The sequence below is a fragment of the Scleropages formosus genome, chromosome 4, assembly GCF_900964775.1.
Source record: "Scleropages formosus chromosome 4, fSclFor1.1, whole genome shotgun sequence".
NCBI lineage: Eukaryota > Metazoa > Chordata > Actinopteri > Osteoglossiformes > Osteoglossidae > Scleropages > Scleropages formosus.
In genome coordinates, this window is record NC_041809.1 from 14,498,248 (window position 1) to 14,511,521 (window position 13,274).

The 13,274-nt window shown below is 42.8% G+C and overlaps 1 protein-coding gene across 5 annotated transcripts in view; it reads left to right on the top strand.

Annotated features, from left to right (window-relative positions):
* fam222ba (family with sequence similarity 222 member Ba) overlaps positions 1–13,274 on the top strand; it is a 37,253-nt gene that overhangs the window by 19,565 nt on the left and 4,414 nt on the right. For 3 of the 5 annotated variants that reach the window (XM_029251219.1, XM_018755471.2, XM_029251220.1), the window contains one exon: positions 9,902–10,029. In XM_029251219.1, coding sequence (XP_029107052.1) covers positions 9,948–10,029 — 82 coding nt within the window. In that variant the 5' untranslated portion in view covers positions 9,902–9,947. Of the gene's footprint in view, positions 1–9,901; positions 10,030–13,274 lie in introns of those variants that run through there. The other 2 variants (XM_018755473.2, XM_018755474.2) reach the window with 2 other exon arrangements.

Below are 13,274 nucleotides of genomic sequence, written 5' to 3' on the forward strand. Positions count from 1 at the left end.
TGTCATGTGGAGTACTGGTTTGGATCTATTCAGTGGAGCTCAACAGAATTTGGGAAAGATGAACTGGAAGGGAACACTGATTTGACAGCCATATTATTGTCATATTATAAGTCCTGCTTTTGCACTGTGGACAACAAATTTGTTAATTTATTATAACATGTATAAGGAAGCTGGTAGTATAGTTTTTAGAATTGCTGCCCTTGGACTACAGGTTACAAGTTCTACTTCTAGCTGTAATACTCTTTAGCATGGTGCTTAAATTGCTTCAGTAAAATTGCACAGTTGTGTAGATGCATAAATAATTGTAGGTATCCTAACGGCGTAAATCTCGTTGAAGGAAAACATGAGCTAAATGAATAAATGCAAATGTAAGATCACAGCTCTATAGTATTCCTTTTCAAGGGTCACTGCGATCTGTTGCAAACAATTGCAAGCACATACCCTTGTTGTAGCAGGGTGAGAATGCTTATTCCATCCTACAGCAGGTTCTCACAGAATGATGGACATACAGCACTGAAGGAGAAGGGTTCAGTTGTGATGCTTTAGATGTTCCTAAGGTGTATCTGTTGCCAAGAGCTGAGTACAGCTCTGACCAGGGGGTGCACAGTACATCACTACAGATTGGGACTCAACATGCAGTGGGGTGGGGGCCAGGCTTCAGCTGAGATTAATTTACCCTCCACGCTGTTCCTGCAGTTCTGCTCGGATTTTTGGCTGAAACCCCAGCTTACACCTTTTTGTGACCCCCAACCTCACAGGACAGGGCAGAGACAACACCCATTTTTGCGACTATGCAGAAAACCACTGTGGTGGAGATTGAAGATCTGCAGGCCCCTCAGTGTGTCACAGCAGGGTATGTGGGCAACGGGTGATGGTTGGGGTTTAATGGTTTTCATGGTTTCATAGGCTGTGCATCTAAGCTCACTGCACAATTGCAGTCTGATCTCTTAAGTATGAAAGCCTGGCTTTTGGTATTTGGTTTTGGTGCTTGTGCTGTTGGATGTGACTGCTGGAAAGTGAGTCAGTGGAAGTATCCGGGTGTAAACACATCTCACTGGGTTCCGCTGGATTCAGTATGAAACAGGATTGGCTCTGAGGCCTGTCTGTGCTTTTGTGCTGAGGCGGTTATTCAAAAGTACAGGAAGACCAGATGTTGCTGTCTGCTCATGGATACTAAATGCTTGCTGTCCGTACTGGAGCAGAGTAATCCCTGTGAGGATGAGGCCAAACCAGACCAACAAACAGGAGGAACTGATCTGTTATGTTCTGGGGGGCTAGAACAGAGCCGTGTTTGCTTTGGAACCCAAAGGTCTTGAGGCTGCTGAGTTTAGACCTTTAGAAGCAGGCTGGTTTGAGACTCTTTTAGGAAGAAGGGATGTGACATTTCTTTTCGAAAGGAAAGATTCTTAAGGAAAAGGTCTGAGAGGAGGCTTTCGTGCCTTGACGAGTGGGAGGGGTGACTAAGTGCTTGTGTTGAGTGTAAGAGGGGTTTGCTGCTCAGGTTAGCACTCCGGGATAGCTGCATGTTTCTGTATCTGTCCATACTCAGCAAAGCAGGACGCAAGATCTGGCCAAGGGGTGGGACTGTGCTTCCCATGGACTGTGTGTGCAGACAGAGCACTTCTTAATCACGTTCACGTTTAAAAAAAGAAAAAAGAAAGAAGCTTTTTAATTGCCGCAGCAATTTGTCGCCTGGGCTTCCAATTCAGCATAAGCTGTTGACTAAAAGATGGAAATAATGTAAATGGATGCACCTGTTGGAGAATTCAAGTGAATCAAATCAGTCTTTCTCCCCTTAGTGTGTATAATGGTGATACGTATTAGCATTGCTCTTATTTGAATTTGTTTACTGCTCAGAAAATCTAGCCACTGGAGTGTTCACAGGGCTGTCACAGTCCCTTGCTGTGTTGGGACAGTGTACTTGCACGTCTCATGTTTTGGATTTTCGACAGTTTTGAACGCTTTTGTTTTATGCGTTATCGTAATTCTTGGCAAAAGAAGCAGAGTACAGGCAGTCCCTGGGTTAAGAACGTCCAACTTGCGTAAAACTTGTTGTTACAAACCACCCCTCTGTAATACGTACTATATTAAAAATTTGAGTTACGTACAATGATTCGCAATAACGAACGGGCACTACTTTACAACTCCACATCGGTTCATCGGCTCGTGAACACGTGAGCCCGAGGTAGGGCAAAGACTTGGTTCTTTTCAGTCAGACCACGTTGCTGTTAAGTGTCTCGTGTGTTACTGTATTTGACTTTAATGTTTTTGTTTGCTCTTGATGTCCACGGCTCCTGACAAGATCTACGTTTGTGCATCGACCGACCATGCCAGCCCCCAACCACTAATTTCGCCTGCTCTCTTGTGTACCGACAATAAGATCCCATGACTGGGTCCACACCTATCTTAGTTCCCTGCCTTAGTATGATATGGACCATGTTGCTGTTAACAGTATAAATGTCCAGCTTGCATCATGTGTTACTCTAGTTTGCTTTTTTGTTTGTTTTTTTACCCTCTTAACCATGGCACCAAAGTGGTGGTGATGCATCAAAGAAAAGAAAAATGATCTGGACTGAAACTAAAGCGAAAATAATAAAGCAATTGGAAAAAGGTGAAAAGCCAACGAATATTGGAAAAGCAAATAGTAAAGTTTCTTTAATCTGTTTTTATACCTACACACATGCAAACATACATATAGTGTAGTAATATTTATCTGTCTCTCTATTATAATACTGTACGTACTTACAATGATGTAATGAAAACAATAATAAATATTGTTGTTATTACTGTATTGTTATGTCAAAGATGTTTTAGTGTGTCCAGAAGTGTAGAAAGGTACTATACACTAAAACAAACATCTGACTAATTGATGTTAGACAAGAACCGTACCTAATTGTTCCGACTTGTGTAGCAATCCGACTTAGACTTAGGAACAAAACTTGTTCATAATCCAGGGACTGCCTGTAAGTGATCTTTTCTGTGAAAAATCTGAGTTTACGAAATGTGAGTGGGGGGTTTATCTGTGATTTATTACCTAAGTAAGAACAAGCTGGGTTTCTGCGTTAACTGATCACTTCTGACTTCTTATGGAGTGTCTTAGGTGTGTCAGTAACTATTTGCATATACATTTCACCTTTTTTCTGGTATGTAAACCCAAAAAAAAAATGAGACAGATATGAGTGTTGTGTCTACATGTACATTTATTAGTTTAGCAGACACTTTTCTCCAAAGTGACGTGCCACCTCAGAATAGACAAAAGTACATTACACCTACAGAGATATAAGATAACACTTTGTCTGTTTACACAGAAATTTGTCTTGCTTCTCCAGCTCAGCAATCCATCCACCTTATTACATCACAAAAACACAAATAAAACATAAACAACTTGTCATAATCCCAAAAGATATAGATGTACACATGGAGTCTCCAAGTACTATGTTCGCCTCATGGCACGTTTAACCAGCATACATTACATGGATAGCTGCATAAAGAACTGGCTGAGAACAGATAACATTAACAATAAGCCTTATCTGCACACAACCTGTGTCATAGTTGTTGGTTTTCTGCAGAACCTCTTGGTCACCATGTGAGTCCTGTTAGTGACTTCTCATCACTTTTAGCTCCACCTGTGTTTGAACACTTATGCTTTCCCAGACAAATTGGAAAGTTGCAGCTCCAAACCTAGTCAATAAGGGTAAAAATTCATTGCTTTACAATAACAAACAAGGGTGTCCAGAAACCTACCACACTCATACATTGAAGGTCCTGATTTGCTCCAAACTCTTGTGTTTTTTTTGAGGCAGAATTTCCTCTTTGTATCATGCATTTTGCTCTTTCTGGCAACTGTTTTGTGCTCCATTACAGTTTGAGAGGCACTTTCAAGTTTCCCCATTGGTGTGCTGAGATTAAAGAAAACAATAAATATTGGCACCTTTTCAGTCCGGATCTGTCCAACACCAGCTCTCCGTCCCGGGTGCGTTTTTATTAGGAGTAAACATATCTGTTAGCTGACAGTTTTTGCAGAAGTGTGCAGTAGCAGTTTGGTGTTCCTCAAGAGGTGTGCTTGTGTTCACTCCTCAAGCTCACAATTCCACCATCTGCCATAACAGGCAAACTGCAGCACTGGGTCTTGCAGAGCCATGAGAAGTGGCCTGGAATTGCCCTCGGCACTGTGCCACCCACCCAGCCCCCACACGTTCCCTCAGCACGGGGGTAATGGTGTCGCCTGGGGCAGCTGCTGTCCTAGAGCCTCAGCAGTATGCTGTGTGCTGAGAGATGTGCTGCACTTCAGAAGTGCCTTTAATATGAGAACTGGATGAAAAGAGCAAAAGGCTCAGAGTTTATGAAAGGCCCCACCCCACCCTCGCTCACTGTTTTGAGAGCGTCAGCATGTTGTCTCTGACATTTGCACAGAAAGGCATCCATGCTATTTTAGAATAGCTCACACACACACATCGTCTGAAGCCGCTTGTCCCAAACGGGGTCGCGGCAAACCGGAGCCTACCCCGGCAACACAGGGCATAAGGCTGGAGGGAGAGGGGACACACCCAGGACGGGACACCAGTCTGTCGCAAGGCACCCCAAGCAGGACTCGAACCCCAGACCCACCGGAGAGCAGGATCTGGTCCAACGCGCTGCGACAACGTGCCTTAGAATACCTGTTTTTTTTTTTTTGTTTTGTTTTTTGCTTCACCTTTAATTAGTGTTGCTAACTCAACTCATTAGCTGTTCCTGTCCATGTTGAATATTGGTTCAGGTTTATTTTTTTTTTTTACATATTAACTCCCCATCACCACCCCCTCCAAAGTGAGGTTTTCCCGTTTCCCTAGGACACAGCAGTTTCCTCATTTTGATAGCATTATTTCAGACTCCTTTCGTACTGTGTGTTTGGAAAGGCCCCCGTATGTCTCCATATCTTTGCACACACTCCAGCTCCTTTGTCTAAAAATAACATTCCTGATAGATGAGGGTTCCTATGGTAAGCTGTCATGACTAAAGCCCTTATTTCAGATCTGCTGAAGTCATCACGATCTTTGTTCGGTGAAATTTGAACAGTGACAGCTATATGGCTGTGTGCTTTCTCTGCTTCAGTATCTGAGTGCTACAACAAATCTCACTCACTTTTTTGTATGAGTTTATGGTGTAATGAGGGCAGAATGGATGGATGAATTGTTGGAATGGATGGATGAAGTTGTATTTGTGAGATGTGTGTGGAGTTCACAATTGTGAGAGAATTGCCTTATTTGGCTGCTGAATGGGACTGTTTTTCTACCCCCTTTTTTGTTGAAAAAGAAAGCCGATGCTAGTCAACAGAAAGCAATTTTGTACCATGGCTATTTTGTGTTCCACTGAGAATTTGTGCACATTGAATTTCTCAAATAAGATTTCTTTGAGCTATTATGTGCCTACAACCTCAGGGCAAACATTGAATTGAATAACAGTATTCCCCTATTTTAATGTTTATGAAATGGAGATTTATTGTAATTAATTTTTAACAACATGCAGTTGCACAGCGTTCGTGTGTGGCTCTAGCCTTAATTGGAGGGAGCTCTTTTTAAAACAAGCTTTAGTAATCTCAATTGTTATCGTAATTGCTTTTTACCACTGTTTTTGCCTTCCTGTCAGTCCTCCACCCTCCCAGATGAGAGTGCTTGTGATAAGATACAGGAATAGGGAAATAAGGGTTGGATTTTGTGCCAGTTGTAATTTGACAGTGGATTTTGCCTGTCTGTTGTATATTATTGTTTTAAACACTGTTGATGGACCCTAGCTTGTACTTCTATTTGGCAATCATCCCAGAAGCCATTTCAGGTACCCTACCAGCACCCCATAGAGCTTTCCAGAAAGCACCCACCATACAGTTGAGTCACTAGGGTCAAAGGCCAGACTGTTTCAAATGGTGAATGCCATACTTTCCTACTACTCTAGTGAGGCTAAGTGTCAGCACTGACTTCAAAGGTGAAGACATTGTCCACCTCAGAAGTGTCTATTGATTTGGACCACTGGGATGTGAGCCCCTGTCCCAGAAACATGGCCCATTCCAACAAGCCTGCCAGTGAATTTGCACTGCACACTTCTGACACTCTCATGCATGGTTTTCTAGAGCTCCATAGTGTGATTGTAACAGAAGGAACTGCTGTGAGATTCTTGCTTTGCTAGTGACATACTTCCATATCTCAGACAGTGGAGACTGATGGGACTGTGAAACTCATTACGGCATTCTCTTTTGGTTTCTCAGGTGTGACAGCTTTCCTTTCAGCTTTTCTGAAAGTTCCTACCTTGTCACTTTACTGGATGTCTCCTTTCCCCCTTCTTTTTTTTCTTGTCCACATGTTTATTAACCTTTCCATGGAAGCAAACTGGCACAGTGTCTCTGGCAGACATTAGCATAGCCTAACCTTTACTGTCCCTGACATTCATAGTCCACGCAGGGGTGGTGCTCTGATCGCCGTGGGCTACCCCACCTCAGGACTACACCCAGGGACACCTTTTTCCAGAGCTCCCTGTCACATTGCTCTCTGTTCAGTTGCTGGGGCTGAATTCCCAGCCCTAGGAAACTCTGCTGAAGAGCAATCAGTTTGAAGGCCACAGTTTTGTGCTGTGTGGCCCCTTATAGAAAGTCTGTGAGAGGCAGTACTGAGTGCCACAGCAGATAGGAAGGGAAGGAAAATCTGTATACCTGCTTGTAGCAACCCTGAATCCCCCATTCTTCTGTCAGTCCCCACAGGTGCAGAGCACTGAGGTATTTATGTAACCTGTGGCTTCATTAACACCTGTTTTCCTCGCTGGGAGGATTAAATGAGCTGTCAGTCTGACCTTTTGAGATTTTTAAGCAAGTTCATGTGTACAGTGCCGCTGAACAGGTCTGATTTTAACTGGTCACCAGAGATACGCTGCTGTGCCAAGGTTATTTTGCAGTAATTGCCTCTCATTTGAGCCGTTTTTCTGTCTTCTTGTCTTTTTAGTTTTCGCATTGGACCATGTGCTGCAGGGGGCTCTTGAAACTACAGGCAGATTTTAATCCGATCCAGGATGTGGTGGGGTGAAGGAAATGGATGGCAATTAGTACACTCTTTTCTTTAATGCTTTGACCTGTGAAAGCTTGTATGGAATTCTGCATTTTTGTCAAATCGGCAGAGCCTTTTAATGTTTATCGTCTCTCTCCCCCAGTGCAAGACTCTGACACTTGGCCCAGTGATGTTTCTGTTACTAACTGTCCTTCCTTTAGTGGTGCATTCACTCTTCCTTTCAGAACAACTTGAATGCATGAATTATGTTGTCACTTGATTAAAAATTGAACCAAGAAACTACCTAACATGACTAATATATGATATATGTACAGTGGCTTGCAAAAGTATTGACCCTTGACAAAATGACACATTTTACTGGATAATTGTTTATTTTTATTCATAATAATGCTAAACTCTTTTTGAGGAATTTAGTAACTTTATGACGGATTGTCATTATGACAAAATTATTTGGGTGATTTCAATATTCATATAGATGTGTCATTGGGTACTCTCGCTAATAGTTTTATGTCTCTCAGATTCTGTTGATTTTACTTAAAGTTGTTAGTGGTCCTACTCATTCCTATAAACATACGCTCGATGTTGTCATAACATATGGTGTACATGTTCATAATGTAAATATTATTCATTTAAGTGAGACTATTTCCAATCATTACTTATTAACCTTTGATTATATCTGCTGGTGCCATCTAATAGTAAGACCAAAATCTCAGTGGACTTGAAAACCTGGTTGGACTAAGTAGTAGTGTTATGAACTAGTCTGACTTGTATTTAGCTAACCATAAACAATTTGTTTTGAAATCTGATGACTGCACCACTGGTGCATACAGTTCAATATGGAATGCCTCAGGGCTCTGTGTTAGGTCCTCACTCGATATGTTACCATGGATATTCATAAACATAATGTAAGTGTCCACTCATATGCCAATGACACAGTTATGTTTTGTTTAAGCCTGATGACCCATCACATGTGGTGTCTTTAGCTAATTGTTTTACCAATACTATGCATGAGTACATTTTTTTTAATCTCCAAATGCCACTAAAACAGAGGTACTCGTAGTTGATGGTAATATCAAAAGTCTTCACACAATCACATCAGTCTTTGTCACAACTGGTATAAGCTTCAAGCGTAGATTGTGTCAAGGACCTGAAAAACGTAGCTAAATGAAGTCGATTCTTACGTAGGCAAGGTGCCGAGAAACTGGTTCATGCTTTTGTTTCAAGTAGGTTAGACTATTATAATGCGTTATCGGGTGGTTAGTACCAGACTGTATCCAGGCTAGAGTTGGTACGAAATGGTGCTGCAATAATTGTCACTAGAACTAGGAAATACGACTATAACGCTGGTACTGAAATCGCTGCATTGGTTCCCAGTTACACTTAGTTCATTTTAAAATCCTACTTCTGACCTATAAGGCAGTGCATGGCATTGCTCCGGCTTACCTTTGTGAGATTGATTCTTACATTCCAAGACAATATCTTCGTTCGTTGGATGCGGGTTACATTTAAGTATCTGTGATCAATAAGGCCTCAGTAAGAGGGTGTGCCTTTAGCTATAGTGCACCTAAACTGTGGAATAGTCTACCACTTACTGTCAGAAATGCCCCATCTGTCTCGGTCATTAAATCTAGACTAAAGACCCACATGTTCACTCGGGCATATCACTAAGAAATGTTAGTGCACTTGGCTGTTTTTCCACTTCTCTATTAAAATGTATTAAATTGTCTAATTTTTTGTTATAAATTATAATTAGAAACAATTGTTGATAGTTATAAAGAATTTCTTCTTGTTCAGCAGTTTCCTTGCAATAAGACCTGAGGGGGGCAGCTGGCTGTAACATAAGCACCCCATGCTGACTAAAGTTGATAACCAACTGCCATGATGGATAAGACATACCTTGTTGAACTGGGAAGTCAAGTTATCATACAGGAACAATGCTATTATTAGTTGCAAACTGATTTAGAAGTCTTGTTTAATCTAGAATGCCCAGGAGGGGTAGGCAGCCACTGGCATTTGAACCCCTTATGCCTTTGTTCAAGTGCTGTCACCGCGTGAGAAGAGCACTCTATAAAAACAAATTGAAAATTGAATAAGTATTCAAACCCCCGTAACTCAATATTTGGTGCACACACCAGTTTACTGCAGGGGTGGTGTTACCTGGGTGATGTGCTATGTTGGGTCTGTGCCAGACGTAACGCTTTGAATGAAGTCCAAAAAGTTCCACTTGTCTTTTATCTGAGCATAGTACTTTTGCCACTTTTTGTCAGATTCCTCAGGTGCTTTGATGCAAACTAAAAAAAAAAAAAAAAAAGCAATAGCTTCCTTCATGCCAGCCCTGCCATACAGGCTGCTTTTATCCAGTGTTCTGGAAATGGTTGGTTAACTGAATTCTCTCCTGTTGCGCTGACTGCAAATCTTTCGAAGTTGTTATCCTCAGAGTGGCATATCTTACCAGTTTCCTTCTTGCCTGGTGCTCAGTTTGGAGTGGTGGCCTGAGCTACGCAATGTCTTATGCTTCCTCCATTTCTTGATGATGGAATAAAAGTTTTCTCAATGAAAGGGTCTACAATTTTAAATGAACTATATTGTTTAAAAGTTGTGATTTAAAATTCATTTTAATAGTGTTTTCAATTAGTCTCATGTGGAAAGGATAAAGTATTTTGTTATCCAGTTAAATGTGTGGAGTCTGAATTTACAGTGCCTTGCAAATGTATTATTTGCAGTGGAGGGAATTCCAAAGAGACTACGGTAAACTCCAGTCTGTTTCAGTCATTTCAGCTCAACGCTGCACTTCTTTGCAATGTGTCCTGTCCATATTTTTAGGACAGTGTGAAGGCTCACCCCTCTCTACTGTATGTCTTGTCTTTCTGCAGTGTGACGACAAGTGGATTTCTCATGCTGCACTAGTGCCTGTGTGAAATGCTGGCCTGTCTGCCAGGACCAGGTGAATTCTGCCTTCAGCTTCTCTCCTACACGCAGATGAACACTGGACTTCAGAAATGTAAGTGCGTCCTCTATACCACATACTCCTAGCCACACACTAAGACACTTTGCTACTAAAATCCTTTGACTGGAGAAACTCCTAAGTGGCACATAGTCACCAGAGCCACTGGCACAGCAGTGCCAAATGGAGAGTTTTGAACTCTCATAATGTACTGTGGCACCCTGATGCAGTATGGGCACACTGTAAATCGCAGGCCAGGGAGAGCCTGTACCTGGAGCACAGCAGCCCATTTCCCCTCAGGGTCCTCTCAGCACTCAATAATGTACATTTTCTTACAAGGACGCGATGAAGTCACCTTAGGGACACAATGGGGTATATGCAAGATATTATCACCTGAGCAAATCTTGTCTTGCCTGGCCTCGGCTGTGTGTCATCTTTCAACTTGTGTTGGTGAACAGTCAGATTTTCTCCATTTGAAACATGAAAGGTGCTAGCCACCCCAAAGATTGCAGATGCCTGTTATCTCTCCTGTCCCATCGCCCAAGTAAAGTTTGGCGTTTTGCCAAAGAGGTCTCTTCTTGGCTGGATCTTAAGAACAAGCTTTGATGTACATTTTCTGTTTCCTCTTACTTCTTAAATGTCTCTCTTAAAAGACTCATCAAGGCTATAATCAGTGTGTCCCTGGGGGATTGTACTGAGGAAACTTTTCTGTTTAAATGTCGTCAGCCATGACAGCATGGGCTTGTGCTCATGGGCTTTCCACACCTCTCTGGAGCCTCTCTGGGGTATGTAGGTTGTCGGTGAAAAGCACACAGCAGCCATGCTTGGTTGCTGCATCTTCTGCTACACACAGGAAACACACTTTCTCACCTCCTTTTAAACACTGGATTGTTTTAAGAATACATTTTTGTGGATAATCTTGTGTTCTTGTGTGCCAGGCATGTGTGTGACAGTGATTTCCTAGTATTGCTGACAGTCCCTTTCTTATCTGTTGGCATCCAGTGGGACATCCTATTCTCTACCTCATTCCGAGTGACTGCACGTGTGGACTTTTGTAAAAACAAAAAAATTTTCTCCACTGTCAGCGATGTCTCTGGGTGTCCCAGTGGAGCGGGATTAATCCCAGATGCATTCCCATGTCACCTGCCAGACTCGTCTCATGTCTAAGAACACCCCCACACCTGGTGTGGCTTCTGAGAGAGGTCCCTGTTGAGATGTCTGCCAGATGCTTCAGGTGAAGCACAATCCCTCTGCTTTCCATGACTGAACGAGCAATGTATTTCCTAAGACTTTTTTTTTTTTTACTTTCTCCTCAGGCTGAAATGTTTTCAAGACAGCTGTAAAAAAAAAAAATTAATCACAAAACATTCTAAGTGCACAATGAAACCTACCAGCATGTAATATAAGTATATAGTGGATGTTTTTCCTCCTCCACATCTGAAAGCCAGGGACCTCTTCTGGACAGTGTGTCTCAGGTCTTCAGAATGCTTTGAGCTGTCCACCTTGGAATCATGGCTCTGCATCTCAGGACCGTGGTGATCTATTTCCCATCTGTCTCTTGGCTATCAAAACATGCCACAGAATGAATTGCTTCTCTGGGGTGTGATTTATCACAGTAACGGAGTTAATTTGACAGGCACCCCCTGGAGACTTGTGGGGTTAGGGTGTTTTTTGGGTAGGGGAGTGGCTCATGAGTTTGAGGTAGTGAGTGGGGGAAAAACAGTAGTTCTGTTAGTGATACAAAGAAATTAATCTTTGCTTGCATCCTGCCCTCACTGAATTACAGTTGATGTGGTTACCTCTGTATTACTATGACCACAGTTGTACAAGAACTTACCAAAAATGGATTGCGATACCTTGTATCGGTAGCATTAGATCTCATACTTTGAATCTTGCAGTGGCTGCTTCCTGTTGAAGAATCCTAGCTCAGTACTGTGTGCCCACAGCAATGACCTTGGGCTTTCCTCCCATTGTAGGCTCATTAAAATGTGTACTATACGAGATAGAGTAATTGACAAGTATGCAGCTCAGTCTAGATTTCCTCAAGAAATAGACTTTTTAAGGCCTGGCAAACAGGTAACACTAGTGTTTTCATTAAATTAATTGCAATGAACTTGCACGTGTCAGATGTGTGGGTGGAGCAAGGCCAAGTGACAGGTGCCCACCAGCATAAGCTGCCGACATTTTGTTTCAGGCGCAAATGTGTGTTGCGTGGAAACAAGCCTTGGGTGCAGGTGATTGGCCATTCGTGTACTGTTCTTTCGGTAAGCCGCTCAGACATGGTGCTGCTAGTGCTTTGGAGAGGTCCCTTAGGTCCACTCTTCACGCTTCATGCTTGATTTGCGTGTAAATGATCATAAACCAGAGAACTGGGCTTTTTTCATTTTTTTTAAAGGAAATGGGACATATCGGTGTGGGGAGTGGGACAGTCACTGCTGAGTGTCCCGAAAGGTCTGTCCTTTCTAGTGAGCCCTGTGGCACACAAGGAGGGCCATTAATGGCCAAGAGAGTGAGACTTTCCAGACCGTTTCAACAGTTGATATTTGTCAGCTGAGGTCGCACTGCTCTGGGAAATGCATGTATCAGGCACTAATCCAGCACTTCCGTATTTTCAGCTTCAAATCCTTGGGTAACTTTTCTTTACATTCTGGATGTTGTTTTATGGTTTTAAATAGGGCAAAAGTAACTCCAGTTAGAAGGTCCAGTATTGTGCATGCCTGCAGCTGCTCAATGGAGCCTTGTTGTGTTTGCATGTTGTGCAGCATCTTCATGGGGAATGTGAAATAGAGCTGCCAGCTCTCCAGAGAGAAGCTCCTGCTGTTCTTCCTTCGAAGCCCGCTAAACTGAAAAGAATCTGAGGCTTTGCCCATACAAACATTGTGTAGGGAAGCACAACGGCCATTCACCCCTGCACATCTCAGTAGCCAAGCGAAGTGCCAAACGCAAACATCTTGCCTTTAAGTGAATGGTGGACATAAACTCAATGCCCCAAGACTCCAGCTGAGAGGGACAGTGCCTCACATGCTTCTCTTGTGTGTGTGTGTGTGTGTGTGTGTGTGTGGGGGGGGGGGGGGGGGGGTGCTAAGCCAAATTTGGCTTAGTCAGATGGAAGCTCTATGCCCATGTGGGACCCTGGCAAAGCTGCCTGCTAAAGGAGTGTCTATTTCCACCTGTCTGTTACCTACAATAGCAGAGTGCCACTTTGCTTTAATTCCTTGTGGATCTGAACAGAGAAACAGCTGATAGAAGCTGATAAGCCATTTCCCCCAGCAACCGGTTGGATTGACCGCACTTCTCACACT